The 27226-nt window shown below is 37.6% G+C and overlaps 2 protein-coding genes and 1 long non-coding RNA gene across 9 annotated transcripts; 2 read left to right on the top strand and 1 right to left on the bottom strand.

The window, feature by feature from the left end:
- Nucleotides 1-576: 576 nt before the first annotated feature.
- Nucleotides 577-4236, bottom strand: LOC133851581 (uncharacterized). Its single transcript, XR_009895816.1, has 3 exons — nucleotides 3884-4236; nucleotides 2153-2250; nucleotides 577-876 (listed from the first exon to the last, which is right to left on the bottom strand). It is a non-coding gene; the product is annotated as an uncharacterized LOC133851581 (long non-coding RNA).
- A 3345-nt stretch (nucleotides 4237-7581) lies between these two features.
- Nucleotides 7582-16051, top strand: LOC133852468 (ABC transporter B family member 4-like). Of its 4 annotated transcripts, none has more exons than XM_062289235.1 (15): nucleotides 7582-7716; nucleotides 7909-8008; nucleotides 8826-8913; nucleotides 9445-9848; nucleotides 10040-10094; nucleotides 10202-10377; nucleotides 10482-10703; nucleotides 10835-11073; nucleotides 11269-11794; nucleotides 11884-12157; nucleotides 12575-13467; nucleotides 14365-14631; nucleotides 14759-15022; nucleotides 15134-15427; nucleotides 15519-16051. In XM_062289235.1, exons 4-15 carry the CDS (start codon nucleotides 9516-9518, stop codon nucleotides 15873-15875), a joined length of 3900 nt encoding a protein of 1299 aa, XP_062145219.1. In that variant the 5' UTR covers nucleotides 7582-7716; nucleotides 7909-8008; nucleotides 8826-8913; nucleotides 9445-9515; the 3' UTR covers nucleotides 15876-16051. The 4 variants fall into 4 exon arrangements, with proteins under 4 accessions (XP_062145219.1, XP_062145217.1, XP_062145218.1 ...); XM_062289233.1 differs by having other exon boundaries at nucleotides 8746-8913; XM_062289234.1 differs by lacking the exons at nucleotides 7582-7716; nucleotides 7909-8008 and adding an exon at nucleotides 8490-8645.
- A 2886-nt stretch (nucleotides 16052-18937) lies between these two features.
- Nucleotides 18938-26686, top strand: LOC133851380 (ABC transporter B family member 4-like). Of its 4 annotated transcripts, none has more exons than XM_062287781.1 (14): nucleotides 19190-19321; nucleotides 19428-19595; nucleotides 20125-20528; nucleotides 20721-20775; nucleotides 20883-21058; nucleotides 21163-21384; nucleotides 21514-21752; nucleotides 21949-22474; nucleotides 22564-22837; nucleotides 23247-24139; nucleotides 25042-25308; nucleotides 25436-25699; nucleotides 25813-26106; nucleotides 26198-26686. In XM_062287781.1, the coding sequence occupies exons 3-14, from the start codon at nucleotides 20196-20198 to the stop codon at nucleotides 26552-26554; spliced, it is 3900 nt and encodes a 1299-aa protein (XP_062143765.1). In that variant the 5' UTR covers nucleotides 19190-19321; nucleotides 19428-19595; nucleotides 20125-20195; the 3' UTR covers nucleotides 26555-26686. The 4 variants fall into 4 exon arrangements, with proteins under 4 accessions (XP_062143768.1, XP_062143765.1, XP_062143767.1 ...); XM_062287782.1 differs by having other exon boundaries at nucleotides 19214-19321; nucleotides 19508-19595; XM_062287784.1 differs by lacking the exons at nucleotides 19190-19321; nucleotides 19428-19595 and adding an exon at nucleotides 18938-19096.
- Nucleotides 26687-27226: the final 540 nt, after the last annotated feature.

Raw genomic sequence — 27226 nt, 5'->3', positions numbered from 1 at the left:
AGCCCTGAAAACTGAAAATTAAGAAGAAAAAAAAAAATGGGCGAGTGGTTATTTCATAACTGCCAACCGCCTAGGCAGTCAGTGGAGGCAGTTGTTGATTTCTGATAACTGCCTAGGCAGTTACAGTTAACAATTTTTTAGCTAATAACCACGCACTAACCGCAGTTGTCTTTTCACCCTGAATAACAAGCTATCTCTTCCTCTCCAAAAGAGAGAGACCTTAACTGGTTTTTCCTTGTATGTCAAATCCTCCCGAGCTTAAAAGTGGCATGGCGCATATATAACTCAATACATGAGAAGGATCAGGCGGCACATATATACTTCCTCAATATAGGAACATGAAAAACATTATGAATTCAAGATAATGCAAGTCGTAATTAAATCCACTCTATAAGCAATCGACCCAATTATTTCTGTGACGACCCGTTTTTTTTTTTTTTTTTTTTTTTTTTTTCTTTTTATATACAAACATAAAACGAGTCATCGCAGTGGCACGACTACGTGTCGCTCAGCCAACATATGGCACATGCCCTATAACATGTACCTGATAATCAGAGTATAACATACATCTATCTATGCAGCGGAAAACATAAATCTGAATAGCGGAAATTACAACTTATACATCTATCACAAGTTAATTACAACAAAGAGCCATTTAATATCTATCTGTTTGAGTCTTATTAACACTACAACAATAATGGCTTAACAAAGAATAAGTGACACAAACGTCACAAGCCATACCAAACCTATAAAATAGTGGACAACCCGTGGTCCGACCATTACAACTGTCGCGGCGAACTTTAGTCATAACATCCCAAGCACACTGCTACCGACCCATCGACTATACCGAAGTACCTGCAGCCAAAGAAACATCATCTACACGGTTGTGGTGGTATCCACATCCGCATAGGTGAAATAATGAGTTCACCGCCTTAGTATACCTCATACTAAGACCTCAGTGGTATGAGACTAACTGAGTTTTCACAAAGAACCAACCTCTATTTATTTTTAGTCGTGCGAGCACTATATTAGCCACAATTTACCAACAGCTAATGCAGCAAACACCGACTATTTAGAAAACATTTAAAACATACTATATAGCTGTGAACATATGTAGAAGTTCCAATCTACCGCTTGGAAGATTCCACATATAGACTCCTCTATAATAATACTTTTCACCGGTCGCTTGGACATATGTGCACACGATCACTCCATCACAGATATCACGTATACACATAAGTCTTAAGCAAAGAACATGGCATCTTACTCTTCCATACTAGGATAACATCCTTCAACAAAACACTCGCAACACCATCTCTAATCGTATTCCAGCTTCGTGCCTTGACGTCAGTAGATCATGAGAGCACTAGAGTTAAACTCAATCATGCTAACACGTCTTTCCTGAAGAACAAGAACAGTCAACCTTCTTACTCATAGACATGCCATTACTCGCACCTGGGTAGTCATGTATCCATGTACTTTCAAGTTCAATGTATGATATTAACACATGACTATCCGATAGAAATATACATAAGTGCTTTTCATTTAAGACACTTATGCATACCAACACGTCTAGTAAAATCTACTCATAACATAAAAACCTCTCTCACAAAACAATGCTATATATGCTATGCATGCCTCAATGTGTTGCTGATACTGCCTCAATGTGCTGATACTGTTACTCTGCTGATACTGTTGCCCTGATATGTATGCTCTATACTACATGCTCAATGTTCCGTGCTTGACCAGTATATATTTCCTACTGTGTCACGCTGAAATTATGCAGTTGTTAAATCACGTCCTCTCAAAACAAAACAAATCCAGCATTTTACCCAACACTTTGAAATCATTCAAAACTTAGTTTCTTTATCAAATCTACGCAGTTTCAACATTACATGTTCTCAAACAATTTGCATAATTTAGATCTCAACCGCAAAACATACTCAAAACACTTTAAATCAATTAACACCTTTCCCTCATGCATCAATTCTTAAACATCATTGATAATATTTGAACATAATCGAAACTAAACAAATCATCTCAAAGCATATACATTTCATCATATGGTTGGTTCGGTTTCATAAACAATATATATTTTTATCAATCCAATACATATAAAAATATATATTTTCTCAGTGAGTGGAATACCCACCTTGGCTGCATTAGACTCCAACTCGAACACTCCTTGGACTCTAGTCACTTGGACTCTACATTGGAGAACCAATTAAAGTCTCCAATCCGAACATGATCCTGCAAACATTGGTAGCATTAGACTATGCTATTGAATCACATACTCTATGACACCCTAACTACCCGCGTGCTCACACGTCACATCACTCGCTTCTAAAGCTAGCTAGGTATCCTAAACTATTATTAGGCTAATCATTGGTTATAGGTTCTTATTATATCTTGCTTATTAATTAGGAGATGTATTTACTATTTTAGTTGCCTACATATTATTATTACATCACATTACCATTGTGAATCCATTAATGGTTTGTTGCTTATTTACTAAGCAAACAATATATATTTAACATGTATGCATGCATATGTATATATGTACATATATACATATACATATACAATACTTAAACCTAGTCCATTAACACACTAAATTACTTAGTGTACATAGATAAGTAAATTGGATACCAAGTTACCTTACTATCATTATTAGACATTATGCTTATGGTTTGTTTATCCATTTAAGCTAAGTGCATTCGGTCCACATATATATATACATATAATGTTTATCAAGCTAAGCATAACCTCATAACGCACTTAGGTATTTTATACAGCATAGGTAATTACATTAATCACCTAATTATATCACCACTAGACTTTGGAGCCTATTCATGTATTTCTATAATGTCACTATTTTATATTTGTTGTCTTAAGGCTATTTGGATAATTTACCATTTTAAAGCATTCTCATCTAAGCATTACACTTAACACTTAATCCTTGTTAATTACTAGTTATCTATGAAACTCTTATTCTTTCATTACATAAATACTTGAGTACTTAAACTATATAGCCCAATCTTATTTAACATGTTATCTTAATAACCCTTATTTCAATTTATGTGAATCTATGTATTTGATTTTAGCCCTCATCTCATTCGGCCTTACCAATATCATGTAATCCAATTTTAACTTCTATCCATAGTTAGTCCTATAACAAGTCTCTATATACACTAACTTCAACATTAAAACTTCAACTCTTCTTTAACAACCAACTTAACCAATCTAAATAAATTCAACCATTAAACATCAATGTCAACAATTACCCAAATCAAGACTTTAACTAACATAAGCTACCATAAGTATTAAACTCATTCTCTAACAAATAACCACCAAGACCTAAACTTAATCAACCGATTCCTATCAAAACCCATCAAATCCATAAAACCAACTCCAAGGATACTCATTCGATAATCCTCAACAAAGTCTCTTAAAAATTAATCTCCATATAACACCTAAACAAACTTTCATCCTCATTTAACACAATCTTTAAATTATTAACATCAAAAACTCCTTCATCAAAATCATCAACCCAAAATCAGATTTGGATTTCACCAAAACACTTATCCAAATCATCAAAAATTCCAGAACTTACCCAATCAAAACAACTCAATTCATTTGATGAACTCAAAGAACTAAAACACCAACTAAACTACAAAAACCGAAACCACATAAACCACAATCATCTTCTAGATTTCATACCCAAAGCTGAACCCAATCCAACCACCATGTAAGCCCCTTTTAAAGTTCTAACAACCTAAACTAAAATCATCAAAACCGAAACCCCTAAAAGACCCATACGACTTCTACAAAAATATCAAGAGAACATGATGACATCAAGGACAAGAGAGAAGAGAAATCTCACCCAGAAGTTTTTGCAGAGAATCCCCTCAGTCTGGATTCACCGGTGCTCCTTCACCATTCGGCTCATCTCTCACACTCGGATCCGTGTGTGTGCGTGAGTGCAAGACAAGAGAGGAAGGAGGAAAGGAAAGGAAAAGAAATGAGCTGCTGTGCGTGCGTGACAAGGGAGAAGGGAGGAAGAAGAGAAAAGAAATGGTGGGGGCTGCTGCTGCCGTGAAACAGGGGGAGAGAAAAGGGGAAAAGAGAAAAAGAAGGAGAAAAGGAAGAGAGAGAAGAAGTGGGAGGGAGAGAAGTGCGTGCATGTGAGGAGAGAGGGAGAGAAAGAAAGAAAAGTGAAAGAAAAGAGAAAGGAAGACCGGTTGGGCTTGTCCCATATTCTTATTTCCTTTTTCTTTTCTTTTATTAATATCAAAAGATAAGGCATCTCCCAAGCCACAACAAAGTGACACATGGCATTGGATGGGATTCTCTTTTATCTTAAGGCTTTATCTTCTATAAAATTACTGCAGTGCCACACCTAATATTTGTTCTATCTTTTGTTAATTAATATTCAACCCCATATTTAAAAACACTATCTATCAATTACTAAATCCCCTATTTATTTTCTCGGTCTTCACAATTTCCAAAGTCTCGAATAGCCATACATGCATACTCATGGGGCTCAATTTTTCCCTTTTACCAAACCTTGTGATCCCCTTCATTGGAACAACTCTCAAAAATATATATCATAACGTACTCTTTTGCTAACTTTGAGTTGTATGCAATCTTTCTTTAATAACCATCCGGTTGTACACTCCTACAAAAATAAACAAGTAACATCGATTAATAGACCACTAACAAACGCAAACGGATCATCTCTATTTTATTTGAAATGACAATATTATCCCTTGTTTTATAAGGGACTGGCTCCTCTCCATTTCATTTGAAATGGAGAGGATCCGTTTCCCCAACAAACCAGGGCCATGTGAGACCACTTCAAATAAATAAACCAACAAATAGACAAAGCATTCAACTTAATTTATCTAGTAGTACTACACTTAGCAATACTTTTGGATGGTTCGGTCTTAAATTACCTTATGTACCAATGGAATTTTTTTTTTTTTTTTTTTTTTTTTTTTCATTTAGGCTTTGTTTATTTCGGCGTAAAATATTTTCTAGAAAATATTTTTCGTATTTTCTGATATTTGATTTGATCGAAAATAATAGTCAAACTGAAAATATTTTCAGTTTGACCAAAAAAGCTTTTATAGTTTCGGAAATGAGTTCGATTTTTCAATTTTGTAAATCATTTTTCAAGTTTGAGCTTCTTATTTTCAAATCGTTGGACCACTACCACATCCCCATCAGCCTCCGTTGAGAATTCACCAGGCCACCGCCAAGACTCGATCGGGACGCAGTCGAGACGTAGCCGGGACTCGATTGGGACTTTGTTGGTACTCGGTCGAGACGTCGTTGGTACCCAGCTAAGACATCGCCACGACCCAATCGAGATGTCACAAGGACCCGTTCGGGACTCGTCGGGATGTCACAGGAACTCAATTGGGACCCAGCCAAGACGTCGTCGAGACATGTGCTTGTATGTTTATGGCAGGTCTTGACAAGGTCTTGGTGGTGTCTTGGTGCACCACCGTCAGAATTTTTCAAGAACTCAAGTTTCTAGTTTAATTGTTTTTAATATTTTTATGTTTGGAATGAAAGTTGATTTTTAAAGATTAATATGATTGAATGAAAATATTTATTAAAAAAAATTGTGATTTTCCATACACGCCTAACACCGATTCGTCGAAACAAGCGGAATCTTAATTTCATTACATTTTGTGTTGTTAGCTTTTCCATTTTGGTTTAATATATTTTTTTTTTATTGAACTATTTACCAGATATAGTTGTGTGTAGTCGTAATCAAATCCATTTCTTGTATTTACTTCACCTACCATATATATTTTCCGTATAAATAAAGTCATATGCAATACCAATTCTCAAGTAAAGACACTACTCACTTAAAAAAGACCAAAAAAAAAAAAAAATCAAGACATCATGCGCTTCTTAGTTGACGTAGGCAGTTCCAAGAGTAGCTCAATCGACTGGGGACTACGCCTCATGAAGCGGAGGTCACTAGTTCGAATTCCTCATTCCTCTTTTTGTGTGGACATGTCTAAAAAAATAAATAAAGTTGACATAGGCATTCAAGGTCGAACCATGCACCCAAAATTCCCGTGCTCTTAATTTCTTTCTTTCTTGCATCCACTATTTTCTTCAATTTTACACCTGTGTAATAACAATACGTTGGTTTTAATTAGTTAGTTAAATAAGAATGTCCAGATATTTCAAGCTGCTTGGGTGGACCGTTTCTTAGCCTGAAACATTAATGATGGGAATTATTCTATTGACATGTGGACAAGCTATGATATATGATTACATATGATGCGAATTCTATATATGGGGCTTGGAAGAAGAATATTATTCGGACAACGACCTAGTCCAACCATGCAACCAACCATGGCCGGTCTTAAAACACCAGAGATCATCATCGAAAAGTGTGAACTTCAATGCTTCATGTTGGTTGGTCCAAGGAGAACCGTTTGGTACCTAACTTGGTGGCGTTTGGGATGAATAATATCTCCAATCTTTGGGGCATAAATATTTTAAAATGAAAAGAAATTGGATTCAATGTCGGCAGTAGTGATATATAGTTGAGTTTTCCTCACGAAATTTTCAATTTGGTTGAACGACATGCATTGACTTTCGAAATAGAAATTGTCAATCTTATTAATATTAATAGAATTGGGTTCTATTGATAGGCTGATGAGACTGAGTTATGCTATGCCCAATTAGAATGTTACCCAGATACTGACTAGCAACAAGGTTACAAGCAAGCAAGCAAGCAAACTGTCATAAGTTTGAAAAAGAAGCAATTTTGAAAAAGATGGCAAATCATTGGGTTATTATTTCAGATTTGCAGAGGAATTAAGTAGGTTGTTGAATGAATCAGCCAACTTCTGCCCACGTTTATGTGATTCTTTGACTTGAGCGCCGCAAAATACTGATAAGAGAAAGAAAAAGAATAGAAGAGGGCCGGAGCTTAGCATAGCGGCCGCATGCACTACAGTTTAAGAGAGTGCTGATCATGAATACAAGAGAGAAGAATATTTAAATTTTGTTTAAGATTATGTTTAATTATTTTAGTTATAAGGGATATAACATGTAGTTGTTATCTTTTTGAGAGTCAATATTGCAGTAGTTATCTTTATTTAATTTCTTAAGTCGTAGAGGTGATAGTTTATCGCTTATTCTATGTTTTTGTAATTTTTTTTATTAATTTACAAAGGTGTGTGATTAATAAAAACAAAAAAAAAAAATTAATTCTAAACTTTATGATTGAAAAATATATCACGTTACGTATTTGATAAATCGTTCACGTAATATATCGGCTCTCTAAATTTGGGATTAGTGAGAAGGGAGTGTGTTAATGCCCACAAGAATGCATAATCTAACTAATTTCCCCATTGATGTCACTGATGACGATTTCTAAGGATGTTGAATTCATTTCCATTATAGTTCTCACGGACGAATAGGCTTTAAAAAAAGAAGAAGAAGAAAAACAAGGCGCATATGGTGGAGGACCCCGCCACGTTAATTAACAATTATAAAGAAGACAAATGACACTTTCACGCCTTAGAATTTCGAGGAAAGGAGAAAAAAATATTAGTTAGAATTACGAGAAGAAACCCAGTATTTGAATCAACTGGCATATACATATATATATATAAAGAATCTGGAGTGACGACGTGAAAGCGTGGATGCGAGAATCAGGCATGGGAGAATCGCAATAGTCCGGTAAACGCAACACACAAGATCTAACTCCATCAATTATCTATTCTGCCATGCTTTTTTTTTAATTTTTTTTTTTTTTTTTTTTTTTTTTTTTTTTAATTTTTTTTTTTTTATGCAATTATCTTTTATTCAACGCTGTATTTAATTTTTTGTATTAATTTGAAAATTTTGCCCTTTTTTTATTTGGCACATTAGCACCTGCTTGATCAAGTACTGGAATCGGTCTGCACAAGATGATGTGAGGGGAACCACATACTTTTGTCTCTTTTTGTTTGGCACATTCCAAAACAACGTGGTACGTGGGACATCCAGAAGGGGTTTTGTTCTTCTTTTTTTCTGTTCTTGGCCTGCATTTTGTTCTCCAAACATTGCATGCAACATAACAAGACGACAAATGCAATCAAAGCTTTAATGTTTTTGTCCTTCCCAGTTCTCAGATTTTAGTTAAGAGTGTTTTGTCTTTCCAATGCGGAACCATGTATTCAACTCTGTTGTTTCATAGGCATACTCTTAATTCCAGTTCCTCTAGGGCCCAACAAAAATCATTATTTATGCGCATACTGGCCGCCAAACTTGCATTGCACGTTTTCAGTAACAATTAGGAGGGCTAAAGCTTATAAAACAGATCATTGCTACACTGCAAATTTATAGTAATGTCAACCATTCTAGAAGCTGACTGTTTTTTGGGTTCTTTAATCCTTTGTTAAATCTATCTATCTTTCTCTCTCTTTTCGGCGAGTTTTAAATTAAATGGTATCCATCAACTCTGCTGTACTTACCTCTGTCCGTTCAAACAGATGTATATATATAAACCAATTCATTCGTATAAGAGTTATTAGATTTTATGCATAATCTTTTTTGAAAGGTCAAGTTCAACCAACTTGAATCATTACTATTTTCTTGTGTAAGAAAATATCAACCGATAGTTTCAGGTACCCTTTTTAATCTTTTGCTGAATTAATCTTTCAATAGATCTTTCTTCTTTCTTACTTTCTTTTTTTTTTTCAATTTTCTTTTATGATCTTTTGGCAGTTGGGTTATGTTCATTCAATGGTCATGACTATAATACGATGTTTTTGAATGATGATGATGACTTGGAACGGGAACTTCAGTTTTGCAGGGTGCCACAGGGTTGTAGAGATTTTGTTTCTGACAAAGAACAGGAAAGTTACGTTCAGCTTCCTCTTTCTCTGCTAACAGGTAAAATTTTGTGTAGAAAAAGTCTGTTTTTTTTACTGTTAACCTGATCATGCCTCACCAGAAATTTCACGAGGGCTGCTGCAAAACCTGCGGGTAATTGGTTAAAATAAGCAGCCAAAGATATATGCCACCGGTGTTAATAGAAAAATGTTGTCTCATCGATCTTTACAATCTCATCAACAAGGCTTCTCTTCCTCCATGGAGATTGGTAGTGAATTGTTTAGTATACTCTTCCACTGTTTGAGTAATAGGAATAGTAATGTTTTTTATAAACTTTACTTTTACAATCTTTCAACTATAAACACAACATAGGGCTCTTGGTGCAACACAGATCCTATACCAACAGCTAACTAATTCTTATATTGTTACTAATTTCAAGACAGTTAGTAGCTTTAGAATACCTCAAATCCATACAGACTATTTCATGAATTATCATTTTGATACTCTAATATATTCATAATTGGCCACTGGTCCAACTTTTCTGGCTTCATTTATCAGTTGCTGATTTCAGCAATTAATTCTGTTCTGCAGGTGCAATTTAGGTTCTATTTCATTCTGATTGAAATAGCTGGAAACAGAATTGGTATCTTGGACTCTGTAATATGGCGGTGGAGGGCGGCCTCGAAGGCGATGCAGATAGAAATGTGGCCATCACTTCAAAAGGCAATACAGAAGCAGAGAATAGCTCTGCCATGAATGGAGACCAACAAAACTCTCAGAATGACAAAGGAGATGAGAAAACCAAGACAGTTCCATTTCTCAAGCTTTTCTCATTTGCAGATTCCACTGATACTGCATTGATGATTGTTGGCACAATTGGAGCCGTTGGGAGTGGGTTAGGCATGCCCCTTATGACAATACTATTTGGGGAATTGATCAATGCTTTCGGCAGTAACCAAAATAATAACAATGACATCGTTCGTGCAATTTCCAAGGTAAAAACCAATGAACAAGGTTGGAAAACAATGCATTTTTTACTGAGAATATGTGAACTTGAATTTCTGATTTTGTATTCCACTACTTTCTTAAGGTGAATATTCGATGCACCCATTTAACAGTATGTCTAGGAATGTATTTGAACCCCCTGCTCATTCCTTTATATAATTATCCATTGATATGATTTTAGGTTGCTCTAAAATTTGTCTACTTGGCAGTGGGGATTGGTTGCGCAGCATGCCTCCGTAAGTACATTCTACGCTTGAAATCATTACAGATTTTTTATGCATTGAGAAAGCCTTTTATGCATAAACGGTTGAAGATTAAGAATCTCGGGTCTGTTGTTTGTCAGAGGTGACATGCTGGATGGTCACAGGGGCGAGACAGGCTGCAGGAATAAGGGGTTTGTATCTTAAAACTATACTGAGACAAGATGTTGCTTTCTTTGATAAGGAAACCAACACCGGAGAGGTTGTTGGGAGAATGTCTGGTGACACGGTTCTCATACAGGATGCCGTGGGTGAGAAGGTACAAAAACAGCAGCAAGAATAACATCAAAACCAAGGAAAGATACACGAAATTTTGTTTCAATTAACTTGGTCACCTCAAAACTAACAGTGCATGTATTGCAGGTTGGGAAATTTATACAGCTGATATCAACCTTCATTGGGGGCTTTATAATAGCGTTTATCAGGGGGTGGCTTCTTGCCGTTGTCTTGTGTTCTGCAATTCCTCTACTTGTGATAGCTGGTGCCATGGTGGCCTTGATTATATCAAAGATGGCATCCCGTGGACAAAGTGCTTATGCGAAGGCAGCAAATGTAGTTGAACAAACAATTGGCGGAATCAAAACTGTAAGTCCATTTGTCAAAATAAAATACTTTTGAAAAAAAGACTTATTGATCTCTCTCTTTAAACAGTTAAATCTGATTTCCCTCTTTATTCTTTAGTAGAAGTGTGACGCTTGTCATTGCTTCCAATGTAGGTTGCATCATTTACAGGGGAGAAGCAAGCTGTAACAAGTTACAGCAAATTTCTTGTACATGCTTACAAATCTGGTGTTCATGAAGGCTTAGCTGCCGGAGCAGGTTTTGGAACAGTTATGTTAATCGTGTTTTCCTCCTATTCGTTGGCTGTGTATTTTGGTGCAAAATTGATAATAGAGAAAGGATACAATGGGGGTCAAGTGATGAATGTGATTATCGCTGTCTTAACTGCTTCCATGTAAGTTGCATTTTGTAGTTCCTTTAGCTTGTAGAAGTATGTGAAAACTTCATTCTGCTTATGTTGTTGAATTTACACAAGAGCTGATACACACAAATATATGAACCTATGGATGTATGGATGTATGCACGCCTTTTTTGGATTATTTAATTATTTATTTACTTCTTGTCTTTTGCTATCTTATGGATGCTTCAGGTCCTTAGGCCAAGCATCTCCCTGCTTGAGTGCATTTGCTGCTGGCCGAGCTGCAGCCTATAAGATGTTTGAGACTATTGAGAGGAAGCCAGATATAGATTCTTTTGATAGAAGTGGAAAAGTATTGGATGACATTCGTGGAGATATAGAATTGAAGGATGTTTATTTCAGCTATCCAACCAGACCGGATGAGCAAATATTCAATGGATTTTCTCTTTACATCCCCAGTGGCATGACTGCAGCTTTAGTTGGAGAAAGTGGAAGTGGGAAGTCAACAGTGGTCAGCCTAATAGAGAGATTCTATGATCCACAAGTTGGTGAAGTTCTCATAGATAACATAAACCTCAAAGAGTTTCAGCTTAAGTGGATTAGGGGGAAAATCGGTCTTGTCAGCCAGGAACCTGTGCTTTTTGGTTCTAGCATTAAGGACAACATTGCATATGGAAAAGATGGTGCAACTATTGAAGAGATAAGAGCTGCAACTGAACTGGCAAATGCAGCTAAATTCATTGATAAATTGCCACAGGTTCTAACTTTCACCCTTTCAGACCTTGTTTTCATCTTTCAAGTCCAAAAATTATTATTTTTATTTTGGGATTTTTATTCTATTTCTAGGGACTTGATACGATGGTGGGTGAGCATGGAACACAGATGTCTGGTGGACAAAAGCAGAGAATTGCCATTGCAAGAGCAATCTTGAAAGATCCACGAATTTTACTACTAGATGAAGCCACAAGTGCACTTGATGCAGAATCGGAGAAAGTAGTGCAAGAGGCGTTGGACAGAATTATGGTTAACCGAACAACTCTCATTGTTGCCCATCGTTTGAGCACAGTGAGGAATGCTGATATGATCGCAGTCATTCACAGAGGAAAGATGGTTGAAAAAGGTAATTGATGATAGGTATTATTCATACAATATTACTCATTAACATGTTAAGCCATTATCATGTATGCATCCAACCTAGTGGGTAGATTCTTGCTGATCAAATTATTGTAGATAAATTTAGTAATGCTCTGAACCATTATTGTGTATCTTTTTGTATTGTGGTAAAAGTGTAATTTTTGAAAATTGCTTAGTTTTTATGTGCAGTTTGACAATTACTTTTCTTCAAACTTGTTTTTTGTAATTTCCAGTCTTAGTGATGGACCGAACCCCAGATCTATGCACTGGAAAGGAGAAAAACTGCCACTAGATTATAAGACTATTGGCTGGCTATACATGAATATTAGGATCCAATTCTCTCACTGTGGCTGGGGAAAGATTGTGAGATTCTCATTTCATGGTTTATTTGGCTATTGATTAGGTTCACACTCAGACTTACTTAAGGATCCTGATGGAGCGTTCTCTCAACTTATACGCTTGCAAGAAGTAAACAAGGACTCAAAACATGCTGTAGATGATCAAGAAAAGTCTGAAATTACTTTGGAATCTCTTAGACAGTCAAGTCTTCGGCAGTCTAGTCAAAGAGCGTCAATGCCACGATCCATTAGTCGGGGATCATCAGCAAATAGCAGCCGCCACTCATTCTCAGTCGCATTTGGTGTGCCCACTGGACTTGATGTGACTAATACTTCAACGACAGAACTAGATAGCCCTTCAGTAGCACCACAAAAATCTGTAGAAGTCCCAATTCGCCGCCTTGCCTATCTCAATAAGCCTGAGATTCCAGTCCTTCTAATTGGAACAGTAGCTGCAATCATAAGTGGAGTAGTATTTCCGATTTTTGGTTTGCTAATTTCTAGTGTAATCAAAATATTCTTTGAATCACATAATGAACTAAGAAAAGATTCGAAGTTTTGGGCAATAATGTTCATAGTCCTTGGTCTGGTAGCTTTTCTGTCAGTTCCAATAAGATCGTACTTTTTTGCTGTGGCTGGGTGTAAGTTAATTGAACGTATCAGAGCAATGTGTTTTGAAAAGGTTCTTCGCATGGAGGTTGGTTGGTTCGATGAGCCTGAGAACTCAAGCGGTGCCATTGGAGCAAGGCTCTCGGTAGATGCAGCAACAGTGCGTGCGCTAGTTGGTGATGCGCTAGCTCAAATTGTTCAGAGTATGGCATCAGTGGTTGCAGGTTTAGTCATTGCTTTTGATGCTAGTTGGCGGATGGCGTTAATTGTCCTTGCATTGGTTCCTCTGCTTGGAGTCAATGGATATGTTCAGCGTAGGTCCATGAAAGGATTCAGTGCAGATGCAAAGGTATGCTCTACCAATAATGACAATTTTTGTTGCTGCAGCATGCCAAATAGTATCCTTTTTAGGGGGAAAAAAAAACTAAGAAAGCAATTTGATCAAGATGCATTAAAATGAAAACTTTCTAAGGTTTGAGTATGTTTAATGAATTATTCATCAAAAGTGATTATTTTTTTAATGAATAAATTTGTATTAACACAAAAACTACGAAATTACACCACACTCCAGCAACCAAGTTGAAACAGCAAAAACTTTACAAACCAACTAACAACTAACAAACAGAACAGCAAACTAACCACATTTTATCTTCCCCATCAGCTAATGCTTTACAAAGACAACAACAACAAACTATCTAAACCCAGAGGAAATCAACCCAACCTATCTTCCCCATCAATACAAAACATTATGTACTATACCCCATTTACTACATATCTCAACCTTCTTATCATTCCTTTAAAACTTCCACTTACCTCTAATTCTGTTTCTCACTTCCCAGACAATCCCCTACAGCAGTCTTTCCTCTATTTTAGGTTGATTCCCATGCTAAATGTCATTTCTTTGTCTCCATAAATTATAACCAAATAATCAATCAAACTGTAAGGTCCGTAACTGAGCAAGTCAGTAACGAAAATTGTCAAAAATATTTCTTGCCAGTATGAAATCGGCGAATTAACCGACTTCACTGACTATGGCGGTTCGGTAGGCGGAAAAGACCCTACCGCCACTGTTTTAACAGATACACAGCCCTAAATCAACTGTAGGCCTCCTAGAACGAATAGCTTCCCATGTAGCACAGCATGTACAAAATTGTCTTAAAAGCCACCCAAATGGCCTTATCCTTTGCACCAATCTTCACCATAGACAACCTACTTTGGATGTTAACAAGAGTGAACTTTGTTGCAGGCAATGTATGAGGACGCAAGCCAAATAGCAAATGACGCAGTTGGGAGTATAAGAACTGTAGCTTCTTTCTGTGCTGAAGAGAAAGTGATGCAACTTTATGAAGAAAAATGTGAAGGCCCTGTTAAGGCAGGCATAAAGGAGGGGTTGATCAGTGGAATAGGATTTGGAATGGCTAACTTCTTACTGTTTAGCGTCTACGCGATCACTTTTTATGCTGGAGCTCGGCTGATTAAGGAAGGCAAAACAACATTCTCAGATGTTTTCCGAGTAAGTAAGCCATTGATAACTACCGTTTGGTTTTCCAAAAACTTCAAATTTTCTAGGAAAAATCTAAATGAGATTCATTCCACCAAATTATCTTTTGATCTTCTTGACACTTATGTGTGGTTTCCAGGTTTTCTTTGCCTTAACCATGGCAGCTACTGCGGTTACTCAATCAAGCTCCGTTACCACTGATTCTCAAAAAGCCAAGAATGCTACTGCTTCCATCTTTGCAATAGTGGACAGGAAGTCAAAGATAGACCCAAGTGATGAGTCTGGGATGTCATTGGATGATGTCAAGGGAGATATTGAGCTTCATCATGTAAGCTTTAAGTATCCATCTAGGCCAGATGTTCAGATTTTCGCAGACCTTAACTTGGCTATCTGTGCAGGCAAGGTAAAGTAATATTATCTTACATCATGTTTAGAATTTCATTATTTGCTGCAACAGGCAAAGACAACACAACTCTCAAATTCAAATTATATTCTTGTGAATGTCTTCTTTCAGACAGTTGCCCTAGTTGGAGAAAGCGGGAGCGGGAAATCCACAGTGATAGCATTACTGGAAAGATTCTATGATCCAGATTCAGGTCATATTACACTGGATGGAATCGAAATTCAAAAGTTCCAATTGAAATGGTTGAGGCAGCAGATGGGCCTTGTAAGCCAAGAACCAGTTTTGTTTAATGACACAATTCGTGCCAATATTGCATACGGAAAAGGTGAAAATGTAGATGAGGCAGAGATTATAACTGCAGCAGAATTGGCCAATGCCCACAGGTTCATTAGTGGACTGCAACAAGTAAGAACAATGCAAATTGCATAAAATTGTTGATTGAAGTATATTTGCAAGTACTCTTACACAAATTATTTGTTCCTGATGCAACATGTAGAGTTATGATACTGTAGTAGGAGAACGAGGGCTCCAATTGTCTGGCGGGCAGAAGCAGCGCATAGCCATTGCACGTGCTATCATCAAAAGTCCAAAGATATTACTACTAGATGAGGCTACCAGTGCACTAGACGCTGAGTCAGAGAAAGTGGTTCAAGATGCATTAGACAGAGTTATGATGAATAAGACTACAATTGTGGTGGCCCATCGATTATCCACAATTAAGAATGCGGATTTAATTGCTGTGGTTAAGAATGGGGTTATTGTGGAGAAAGGAAGGCACGAGACTTTGATTAATATCCAGGACGGATTTTATGCCTCACTAGTAGCACTTCACTCGAGTGGTTCAACTGCTTGAGCTTGTTGAACCTCTCCCCCTTTTAAAAATTTGTTGATGGGTGGAAGGGAGACATAAACACGTGTGTTGTTTTTATGGTTAGGTAATTGAAATGTATTTACTGGTGAGTGGAAAAGAAGTGAGGCACAAAAGAAGCTTCTGTTATATAAATATTATACTCCCTAGTTTTCATGGTATCACCCTAATTAACCAAAGTACCACTAACAATTATCTTCACCTTCATCATTATATGAAACTAGACCAACTATACCAACATCTTGGGGCTCGTTTGTATCACTATTCGATGTTGTCACTGAATCCGAAAATTTTCCAGGATCAACACCCAGGATTTTCACTACATTTGAAGGTTTTTTCAAAGTTCCTGGATCTAACTTTGCATCTTCTTCTTTTTTTCGCTTGTGGCTTGACCTTAAATCATGCCTAATGGTCGAGCAGGTGGATTTTTCCTCCCAACTGATTTCTGTTCCTGCAAAACAGTAACAGATTGCATACAAAGACGAACTCATACTAACAATTGCAAAGGAATCCTTCACTAGAAAAAATGGTTAGCTCTGTCCACATAAAGATTTTGTATACGGATCAGTGGTAAACAAATCCTCACCCAATAAACATTAGAATATGATTTATTATTATTATTCTTATTATTTTTTATTTGAACATAGGCACACTCTATTAGCAATCATATATAATATGCACAAAATATACGAAGATGAATGACTTCTGCTTTGGGGTTGAGCATCATCTAAGAGGAATTTGCATAAGGTAGGACCATGAATCAAACTTGTGACTATTCAATGTATACCACAAAATTGATGCCAATTCAAAAATGTCTAGGGTTCTAGTGCATACTGTAACGATCCACCCCAATGACACAATACTGTCCGCTTTTGGCTCCCCATATCAGACTTCTCAGGAGGTTACCCATCCTGGGATTACTCTCGCAGAAGCACGCTTAACTGCGGAGTTCTGATAGGTTCATGACCATCACGACTTTAAAACGCGTTGTGTCATAAATGGTGCATTTATACATATAAGCACATCCTCATTCCCAGGCGATATGGGACGTTACAATCACCCCCTCTTTGGACCCAGCGTCCCCGCTGGCGTCCCTTATTGGGCTTGTACACGCTCCCACCATCTCAGGCTGGGCAATGGCTCTGATACCATTTGTAACGATCCACCCCAATGACACAATACTGTCCGCTTTTGGCTCCCCATATCAGACTTCCCAGGAGGTCACTCATCCTGGGATTACTCTCGCAGAAGCACGCTTAACTGCGGAGTTCTGATAGGTTCATGACCATTACAACTTTAAAACGCGTTGTGTCATAAAGGGTGCATTTATACATATAAGCACATCCTCATTCCCAAGCGATGTGGGACGTTACACATACCATCAAGTTCTGAATTATACCTTACACATAAAATTCTACCAAATAATATTAAGAAGCATTAAATCACATGGTAGAGATGCTAGCTCCAAAGTCAAAGGTTCCAAGTAGCTTACTGACAAAAATCTTTCAAGCTCATACCAAAAACCCTGAATTAAAATGCATTGGCAGGAATGCTTAAAGGATGGATGGGGTTACCTCGTTCATGATTTTGACTAACGAAGAGGCCAATTATGTTTGAAGTGCAATGTAATCAATTAGTAAAAGCATGGGATGAATATGGATAGGGCGTGTATGATCTTGTGTTGTTTTTCTGTGTTATGAACCAATTTTATCATATATATATATATATTATAAGCATACTATATTAAGGAAAAAAAAATTATTTTGTCATGAAATTTTATTATTTCAGTTATGCCACTGCAACCTTAAATTTCTGGCTCCACCACTGCCTCTAACGAAGCCGATCGCAAGATGGAGGAGCCTTGCCAAGCCGAACTGACAAAATTCCAACTATCGAATGAGCGATCATAGTAGGAACTACGTCAAGGACTTCAACCATCAATGCACCAACTGCAGGAAGCGTTCACTTGGATGCAAGCAGCACCGAGTGTGATGGGGAAGAGAATCATGATGAAGACGGGATACCAGTACGACCCGTTTATCAATGTCACCCTGCTCTTATAAATTGGCCACCCGTTTATGAGGAGAACCTCAATGATGATGAAAACTTCATTATTGAAGGGTTGTTTGAACATAATGGTGGGGCTGGCCGAGGGGCATGTCGAGTATGGAGGCACCAAATGTGGTGGCACAAGGTATGGAGGATTTGGGCGCAGCTAGGGCTAGGTATCGGTTAAGCGGTAGGTGGTAGGGGCCTTAGAATTTGGAGGAAAGGAGAAATAAATATTATTCTCCGTTTGTTTAAGCGTGTAAAATAATTTCTGAAAAATGATTTCGATATTTTACGGTATTTGATAGGAGCGAAAATAATAGTCAACAGAATTATAAAGAATCTGGCCGGAGTGATCATATGATGCGTGGGTGCGAGAATCAGACATGGGGGAATCGCAATAGTCGGGAGTTATCTATTCTTCCATGCCTTTTTTTTTATTTTTTATTTGGCACGTTAGCACCTGCTTGATCAAGTACTGGAGTCGGTTTGCACAAGATGATGTGAGGGGAACCACATACTTTTTGTCTCTTTTGTTTGGCATATTCCAAAACAATGTGGTACATGGAGGATTAAGATCCTCTATATATTATTAGTTTGAAATTGAGATAAAAATTGAGAGACGATTTATGGGACTTACCTGACTAAATAAAAATTGAGATGTTCAACCACTTATCCGGTCAGGTAAGTCTCGTAAGTAGTCTTTCATAATCATCTGCCTGAATTTTCTCAAATTCAGACAAATAATGGTAGAGGATCCTGATATGTACAGGGGACATCTAGAAGAGGTTTTGTTCATCTTTTTTCTGTTCTTGGCGTGTATCTTATTCTCCAAACATTGCATGCAACATAACAAGACGACAAATGCAATCAAAGCTTTAATGTTTTTGTCCTTCCCAGTTCTCAGATTTTAGTTAAGAGTGTTTTGTCTTTCCAATGCGGAACCATGTATTCAACTCTGTTGTTTCGTAGGCATACTCTTAATTCCAGTTCCTCTAGGGCCCAACAAAAATCATTATTTATGCTCATATGTACTGGCTACCAAACTTGCACTGCACGTTTTCAATAACAACTAGGAGGGCTAAAGCTAAAACAGCTCATTGCTACTCTGAAAATTTATACGAATCTCAACCATTCTGGAAGCAGACTGTTTTCTGGTATCTTTCTCTCTCTTTTCGGCGAGTTTTAAATTAAATGGTCTCCATCAACTCTGCTCTACTTACCTCTGTCCGTTCAAACAGATGTATATATATAAACCAATTCATTCATATAAGAGTTATTAGATTATATGCATCATCTTTTTTGTAAGGTCCAGTTCAACCAACTTGAACCTTGTTCATTACTATTTTCTTGGGTAAGAAAATATCAACTGATAGTTTCAGGTACCCTTTTGATCTTTTTCTGAATTAATCTTTCAAAAGCACTTTCTTTCTTTCTTTCTTTTTTCATTTTTTTTTCTTTTTTGTTTCATGTTTGATCTTTTGGAAGTTGGGTTATGTTCATTCAATGGTCATGACAATAATACGATGTTATTAAATGATGATGATGACTTGGAATGGAAACTTCAGTTTTGAAGGGTGCCACAGGGTTGCAGAGATTTTGTTTCTGACAAAGAACAGAAAAGTTTCGTTCAGCTTCCTCTTTCTCTGTTAACTGGTAAAATTCTGTGAAGAAAAAGTCTCTTTTTTTTACTGTTAACCTCATGCCTCACCAGAAATTTCACCAGGGCTGCTGCAAAACCTGCGGGTAATTGGTTACAATAAGCAGCCAAAGATATATACCACCGGTATAAATAGAAAAATGTTGTGTCTAATCTTTAGTATCTCATCAACAAGGCTTCTCTTCCTCCATGGAGATTGGTAGTGATTAATTGTTTAGTATTCTCTTATACTGTTTGAGTAATAGGAACAGTAATGTTTTGTATAAACTTTACTTTTACAATCTTTCAACTAAATACTGAACATAGGGCTCATGGTGCAACACAGATCCTATACCAGCAGCTAACTAATTCTTATATTGTTACTAATTTCAAGACAGCTAGTAGCTTTAGAATACCTCAAATCCATACAGACTTTTTAATGACTTATCATTTTGATACTCAAATGTATTCATAATTGGCCACTGGTCCACCTTTTCTGGCTTCATTTATCAGTTGCTGATTTCAGCAATTAATTGTGTTCGTCAGGTGCAACTTAGGTTCTATGTCATTCTGATTGAAATAGCTGAAATCCGGATTGATATCTTGGACTCGGTAACATGGCTGTGGAGGGCGGCCTGGAAGGCAATGCAGATAGAAATGTAGCCATCACTTCAAAAGGCAATGCAGAAGCAGAGAATAGCTCTGCCAAAAATGGAGACCAACAAAACTCTCAGAATGACAAAGGAGATGAGAAAACCAAGACAGTTCCATTTCTCAAGCTTTTCTCATTTGCAGATTCCACTGATACTGCATTGATGATTGTTGGCACAATTGGAGCCGTTGGGAGTGGGTTAGGCATGCCCCTTATGACAGTACTATTTGGGGAATTGATCAATACTTTCGGCAGTAACCAAAATAATAACAATGACATCGTTCATGCAATTTCCAAGGTAAAAACAAATGAACAAGGTTGGAAAACAATGCATTTTTTTACTGAGAATATGTGAACTTGAATTTCTGATTTTGTATTCCACTACTTTCTTAAGGTGAATATTCGATGCACCCATTTAACAGTATGTCTAGGAATGTATTTGAACACCCTTCTCATTCCTTTATATAATTATCCATTGATATGATTTTAGGTCGCTCTAAAATTTGTCTACTTGGCAGTGGGGATTGGTTGCGCAGCATGCCTCCGTAAGTACATTCTACGCTTGAAATCATTACAAATTTTTTATGCATTGAGAAAGCCTTTTATGTATAAACCGTTGAAGATTAAGAATCTCGGGTCTGTTGTTTCTCAGAGGTGACATGCTGGATGGTCACAGGGGCGAGACAGGCTGCAGGAATAAGGGGTTTGTATCTTAAAACTATACTGAGACAAGATGTTGCTTTCTTTGATAAGGAAACAAACACCGGAGAGGTTGTTGGGAGAATGTCTGGTGACACTGTTCTCATACAGGATGCCATGGGTGAGAAGGTACAAAAACAGCTGCAAGAATAACATCAAACCCAAGAAAAGATGCACGAAATTTTGTTTCAATTAACTTGGTGACCTCAAAACTAACAGTGCAAGTATTGCAGGTTGGGAAATTTATACAGCTGATATCAACCTTCATAGGGGGCTTTATAATAGCATTTATCAGGGGGTGGCTGCTTGCCACTGTCTTGTGTTCTGCAATTCCTCTTCTTGTGATAGCTGGTGCCATGATGGCCTTGATTATATCGAAGATGGCATCCCGTGGACAAAGTGCTTATGCGAAGGCAGCAAATGTAGTTGAACAAACAATTGGCGGAATCAAAACTGTAAGTTGATTTGTCAAAATAAAGTACTTTCGAAAAAAGACTTATTGATCTCTCTCTTTAAACGTTAAATCTGATTTCCCTCTTTATTCGTTAGTAGAAGTGTGACGCTTGTCATTGCTTCCAATGTAGGTTGCATCATTTACACGGGAGAAGCAAGCTGTAACAAGTTACAACAAATTTCTTGTACATGCTTACAAATCTGCTGTTCATGAAGGCTTAGCTGCCGGAGCAGGTTTTGGAACAGTTATGTTAATCGTGTTTTCCTCCTATTCGTTGGCTGTGTATTTTGGTGCACAATTGATAATACAGAAAGGATACAGTGGGGGTCAAGTGATGAATGTGATTATCGCTGTCTTAACTGCTTCCATGTAAGCTGCATTTTGTAGTTCCTTTAGCTTGTACAAGTATGTGAAAACTTCATTCTGCTTATATTGTTGAATTTACACAAGAGTTGATAGACACAAATATATGAACCTATGGATGTATGGATGTATGCGCGCCTTTTTTTGAATTATTTAATTATTTATTTACTTCTTGTCTTTTGCTATCTTATGGATGCTTCAGGTCCTTAGGCCAAGCATCTCCCTGCTTGAGTGCATTTGCTGCTGGCCGAGCTGCAGCCTATAAGATGTTTGAGACTATTGAGAGGAAGCCAGACATAGATTCTTTTGACAGAAGTGGAAAAGTATTGGATGACATTCGTGGAGATATAGAATTGAAGGATGTTTATTTCAGCTATCCAACCAGACCGGATGAGCAAATATTCAATGGATTTTCTCTTTACATCCCCAGTGGCATGACTGCAGCTTTAGTTGGAGAAAGTGGAAGTGGGAAGTCAACAGTGATCAGCCTAATAGAGAGATTCTATGATCCACAAGTTGGTGAAGTTCTCATAGATAACATAAACCTCAAAGAGTTTCAGCTTAAGTGGATTAGAGGGAAAATCGGTCTTGTCAGCCAGGAACCTGTGCTTTTTGGTTCCAGCATTAAGGACAACATTGCATATGGAAAAGATGGTGCAACTATTGAAGAGATAAGAGCTGCGACTGAAATGGCAAATGCAGCTAAATTCATTGATAAATTGCCACAGGTTCTAATTTTCACCCTTCCATAACTTGTCTTCCTCTTTCAAGTCCGTAAATTATTATTTTTATTTTTGCATTTTTATTTTACTTGTAGGGACTAGATACCATGGTTGGTGAGCATGGAACGCAGATGTCTGGTGGACAAAAGCAGAGAATTGCCATTGCAAGAGCAATACTGAAAGATTCACGAATTTTACTACTAGATGAAGCTACAAGTGCACTTGATGCAGAATCGGAGAAAATAGTGCAAGAGGCGTTGGACAGAGTTATGGTTAACCGAACAACTGTCATTGTTGCCCATCGTTTGAGCACAGTGAGGAATGCTGATATGATCGCAGTCATTCACAGAGGAAAGATGGTTGAAAAAGGTAATTGATGATGGGTATTATTCAAACTATATTACTCATTAACATGTTAAGCCAATATCATGTATGCATCCAACCTAGTGGGTAGATTCTTGCTGATCAAATCATTGAAGATAAATTTTGTAATTCTCTAAACCATTATTTTGTATCTTTTGTATTTTGGTCACAGTGTAATTTGACAGTTACTATTCTTCAAACTTGATTTTTGTAATTTCCAGTCTTTGTGATGGACTGAACCCCAGATCTATGCACTGGAAAGGAAAAAAAGTGCCACTAGATTATAAGACTATCGGCTGGCTACATATCAATATTAGGATCCAATTCTCTCACTGTGGCGGGAGTGAGATCGTGAGATACTCATTTCATAGTGTATTTGGCTATTACTTTCTTAATGTATTTGGCTATTGATTAGGTTCACACTCAGACCTACTTAAGGATCCTGATGGAGCGTTCTCTCAACTTATACGCTTGCAAGAAGTAAACAAGGACTCAAAACATGCTGCAGATGATCAAGAAAAGTCTGAAATTACTTTCGAATCTCTTAGACAGTCAAGTCTTCGGCAGTCGAGTCGAAGAGTGTCAATGCCACGATCCATTAGTCGGGGATCATCAGCAAATAGCAGCCGCCACTCATTCTCAGTGGCATTTGGTGTGCCCACAGGACTTGATGTAACTAATACTTCAGCGACAGAACTACATACCCCTACAGTACCACCACAAAAATCTGTAGAAGTCCCAATTCGCCGCCTTGCCTATCTCAATAAGCCTGAGATTCCAGTGCTTCTAATTGGAACAGTAGCTGCAATCATAAGTGGAGTAATATTTCCGATTTTTGGTTTGCTCATTTCCAGTGTAATCAAAATATTCTTTGAATCACATCATGAACTGAGGAAAGATTCGAACTTTTGGGCACAAATGTTTATAGTCCTTGGTCTGGTAGGATTTCTATCAGCTCCAATAAGATCGTATTTTTTTGCTGTGGCTGGGTGTAAGTTAATAGAACGTATCAGAACAATGTGTTTTGAAAAGGTGGTTCGCATGGAGGTTGGTTGGTTCGATGAGCCTGAGAACTCGAGTAGCGCCATTGGTGCAAGGCTCTCGGCAGATGCAGCAACAGTGCGTGCTCTAGTTGGTGATGCACTTGCTGAAATTGTTCATAGTATTGCATCGGTGGTTGCGGGTTTAGTCATTGCTTTTGATGCTAGTTGGCGGATGGCGTTAATTGTCCTTGCATTGGTTCCTCTGCTTGTAGTCAATGGATATGTTCAGCGAAGGTCCATGAAAGGATTCAGTGCAGATGCAAAGGTATGCTCTATCACTAATGACAATTTTTATTACTGCAGCATGCCAAATAGTATCCTTTTTGGGGGGGAAAAAAAATAAAAAACAATTTGATCAAGATGCATTAAAATGAAAACTTTCTAAGGTTTGTGTATGTTTGATGCATTATTCATCAAAAGTGGTTTTTTTTTTTTTTTTTAATGAATAAATTTGTATTAACTCAAAAACTATGAATTACACCACACTCCAGCACCCAAGTTGAAACTGCATAACATAACAAACCCACTAACGACTGACAAACAGAACAAAGCAACTAGCCACACTTTATCTTCCCCATCAGCTAATGCTTTACAAAGACAACAACAGCAACATATCTAACCCAGAGCAGATAAACCTAAACTATCATCCCCATCAATACAAAACATTATGTTCTATACCCCATGTACTACATATCTCAACATTCATATCATTCTTTTAAAACTTTCCCTTACCTCTAATTCTGCTTCTCACTTCCCAGACAGCCCCCTGCAGCAGTCTTTCCTCTATTTTTGGTTGATTCCCATGCTAAATGTCATTTCTTTGTCTCCATAAATTATAACTGATCAATCAATTGAACCGTAAGGTCCGTAACCAAGTAAGTCGGTAATGAAATTTTTTGAAAATTGTTCTCGCCAGTATGAAATCAGTGAATTAACCGACTTCACCGACTATGACGGTTTCGTAAGCTGAAAAGACCCTACCGCCTCCATTTTAACTGATACCCAGCCCTAAATCAACTCTGGGCCTCCTAGAACAAATAGCTTCCCATGTAGCACAGCATGTATAAAATTATGTCTTAAAAGCCACCCAAATGGCCTTATCCTTTGCACCAATCTTCACTATAGATAACTTACTTTGGATGTTAACAAGAGTGAACTTTGTTACAGGCAATGTATGAGGACGCAAGCCAAATAGCAAATGACGCAGTTGGGAGTATAAGAACTGTAGCTTCTTTTTGTGCTGAAGAGGAAGTGATGCAACTTTATGAAGAAAAATGTGAAGGCCCTGTGAAGGCAGGCATAAAGGAGGGCTTGATCAGTGGAATAGGATTTGGAATGGCTAACTTCTTACTGTTTAACTTCTACGCGATCACTTTCTATGCTGGAGCTCGGCTGATTAAGGAAGACAAAACAACATTCTCAGATGTTTTTCGAGTAAGTGAGCCATCGATAACTATCGTTTAGTTTTCCAAAAACTTCAAATTTTTCGGGAAAAATCTAAATGAGATTCATTTCACCAAATTATCTTTTGATCTTCTTGACACTTATGCGTGGTTTCCAGGTTTTCTATGCTTTGACCATGGCAGCTACTGCGATTACTCAATCAAGCTCCTTTACCACTGATTCTCAAAAAGCCAAGAATGTTACTGCTTCCATCTTTGCAATAATGGACAGGAAGTCAAAGATAGACCCAAGTGATGAGTCTGGGATGTCATTGGATGATGTCAAGGGAGATATTGAGCTTCATCATGTAAGCTTTAAGTATCCATCTAGGCCAGATGTTCAGATATTCACAGACCTCAACTTGTCTATTCGTGCAGGCAAGGTAAAGTAATATTCTCTTACATCATGTTTAGAATTTCATTATTTGCTGTGCAACAGGCAAAGACAACACAACTCTTAAATTCAAATTATATTCTTGTGAATGTCTTCTTTCAGACAGTTGCCCTAGTTGGAGAAAGCGGGAGCGGGAAGTCCACAGTGATAGCATTACTGGAAAGATTCTATGATCCAGATTCAGGTCATATTACACTGGATGGAATCGAAATTCAAAAGTTCCAATTGAAATGGTTGAGGCAGCAGATGGGCCTTGTAAGCCAAGAACCAATTTTGTTTAATGATACAATTCGTGCCAATATTGCATATGGAAAAGGTGGAAATGTAAGTGAGGTAGAGATTATAACTGCAGCAGAATTGGCCAATGCCCACAGGTTCATTAGTGGACTGCAACAAGTAAGAATAAAGCAAATTGTATAAAATTGTTGGTTGAAGTATGTTTGCAAGTACTCTTACACAAATTATTTGTTCCTGATGCAACATGTAGAGTTATGATACTGTAGTAGGAGAACGAGGGCTCCAATTGTCCGGCGGGCAGAAGCAGCGCATAGCCATTGCACGTGCTATCATCAAAAGTCCAAAGATATTATTACTAGATGAGGCTACCAGTGCACTAGACGCTGAATCAGAGAAAGTGGTCCAAGATGCATTAGACAAAGTCATGGTGAACAGGACTACAATTGTGGTGGCCCATCGATTATCCACAATTAAGAATGCGGATTTAATTGCTGTGGTTAAGAATGGGTTTATTGTGGAGAAAGGAAGGCATGAGACTTTGATTAATATCCAGGACGGATCTTATGCCTCACTAGTTGCACTTCACTCAAGTGCTTCAACTGCTTGAGCTTGTTGAACCTCTTCTCTTTTTAAAAATTTGTTGAGGGGCGGAAGGGAGACAAACACGTGTGCTGTTTTTATGGTTAGGTAATTGAAATTTATTTTCTGGTGGATGCAAAAGAAGTGAGGCATGAAAGAAGTTTCTATTATATAAATATGGGTTAAATAGGGTATTGGTATCTGTGGTTTAAAAACTTTATTTTTCGCATCATGTGCTTCAACTCGTATCACAGATGATACCTTGGTATTGGAAAAAGACCGAATTGGTATCTCCGTTACACATGTCAACTCCTGAGAGTAGACACGTGTCATAATGTAAAATCCAGGTACCATCTGTAATACGAATTGAAGCATAGGGGGCAAAAAATAAAGTTTTTAAACCATAGGTACCAAAAGGTTTGTGACTAATCACCTGTGATGGATCGTGAACACACTTCCGCAGCTGAGAGACGTGAAAAATATCGTGAACGCCCGCCAAATTAGGAGGCATTTTGATCTTGTACGCTAGTGGGCTCACTCTTTTTAGCTTTTGGAATGGTCCAAACATACTTTGGACTAAGCTTGCCTTTGTTGCCAAAACGATACACATTCCGCATTGGCGACACCTTGAGATATACAAGGTCCCTAACTGCGAACTCGAGCTCGCGGCGATGCTTATCCGCATAGCTTTTCTGTCGAC

Source organism: Alnus glutinosa, chromosome 12 (genome assembly GCF_958979055.1).
Source record: "Alnus glutinosa chromosome 12, dhAlnGlut1.1, whole genome shotgun sequence".
Classification (NCBI taxonomy): domain Eukaryota; kingdom Viridiplantae; phylum Streptophyta; class Magnoliopsida; order Fagales; family Betulaceae; genus Alnus; species Alnus glutinosa.
Note: the sequence above shows the minus strand (reverse complement) of the source record. Positions and strands in the feature narration are given on the sequence as shown.

Bases quoted from the DNA above. Each gene is read 5' to 3' on its own strand.
- LOC133851380 (XM_062287784.1), top strand. From the start codon at position 20,196: ATGGCTGTGGAGGGCGGCCTGGAAGGCAATGCAGATAGAAATGTAGCC. The intron at 21,753-21,948 runs GTAAGCTGCATT...TGGATGCTTCAG, and splicing joins GCTGTCTTAACTGCTTCCAT to GTCCTTAGGCCAAGCATCTC. The intron at 22,475-22,563 runs GTTCTAATTTTC...TTTTACTTGTAG, and splicing joins TCATTGATAAATTGCCACAG to GGACTAGATACCATGGTTGG.
- LOC133852468 (XM_062289235.1), top strand. From the start codon at position 9,516: ATGGCGGTGGAGGGCGGCCTCGAAGGCGATGCAGATAGAAATGTGGCC. The intron at 9,849-10,039 runs GTAAAAACCAAT...ATATGATTTTAG, and splicing joins TCGTTCGTGCAATTTCCAAG to GTTGCTCTAAAATTTGTCTA. The intron at 10,095-10,201 runs GTAAGTACATTC...GTTGTTTGTCAG, and splicing joins TGGTTGCGCAGCATGCCTCC to AGGTGACATGCTGGATGGTC.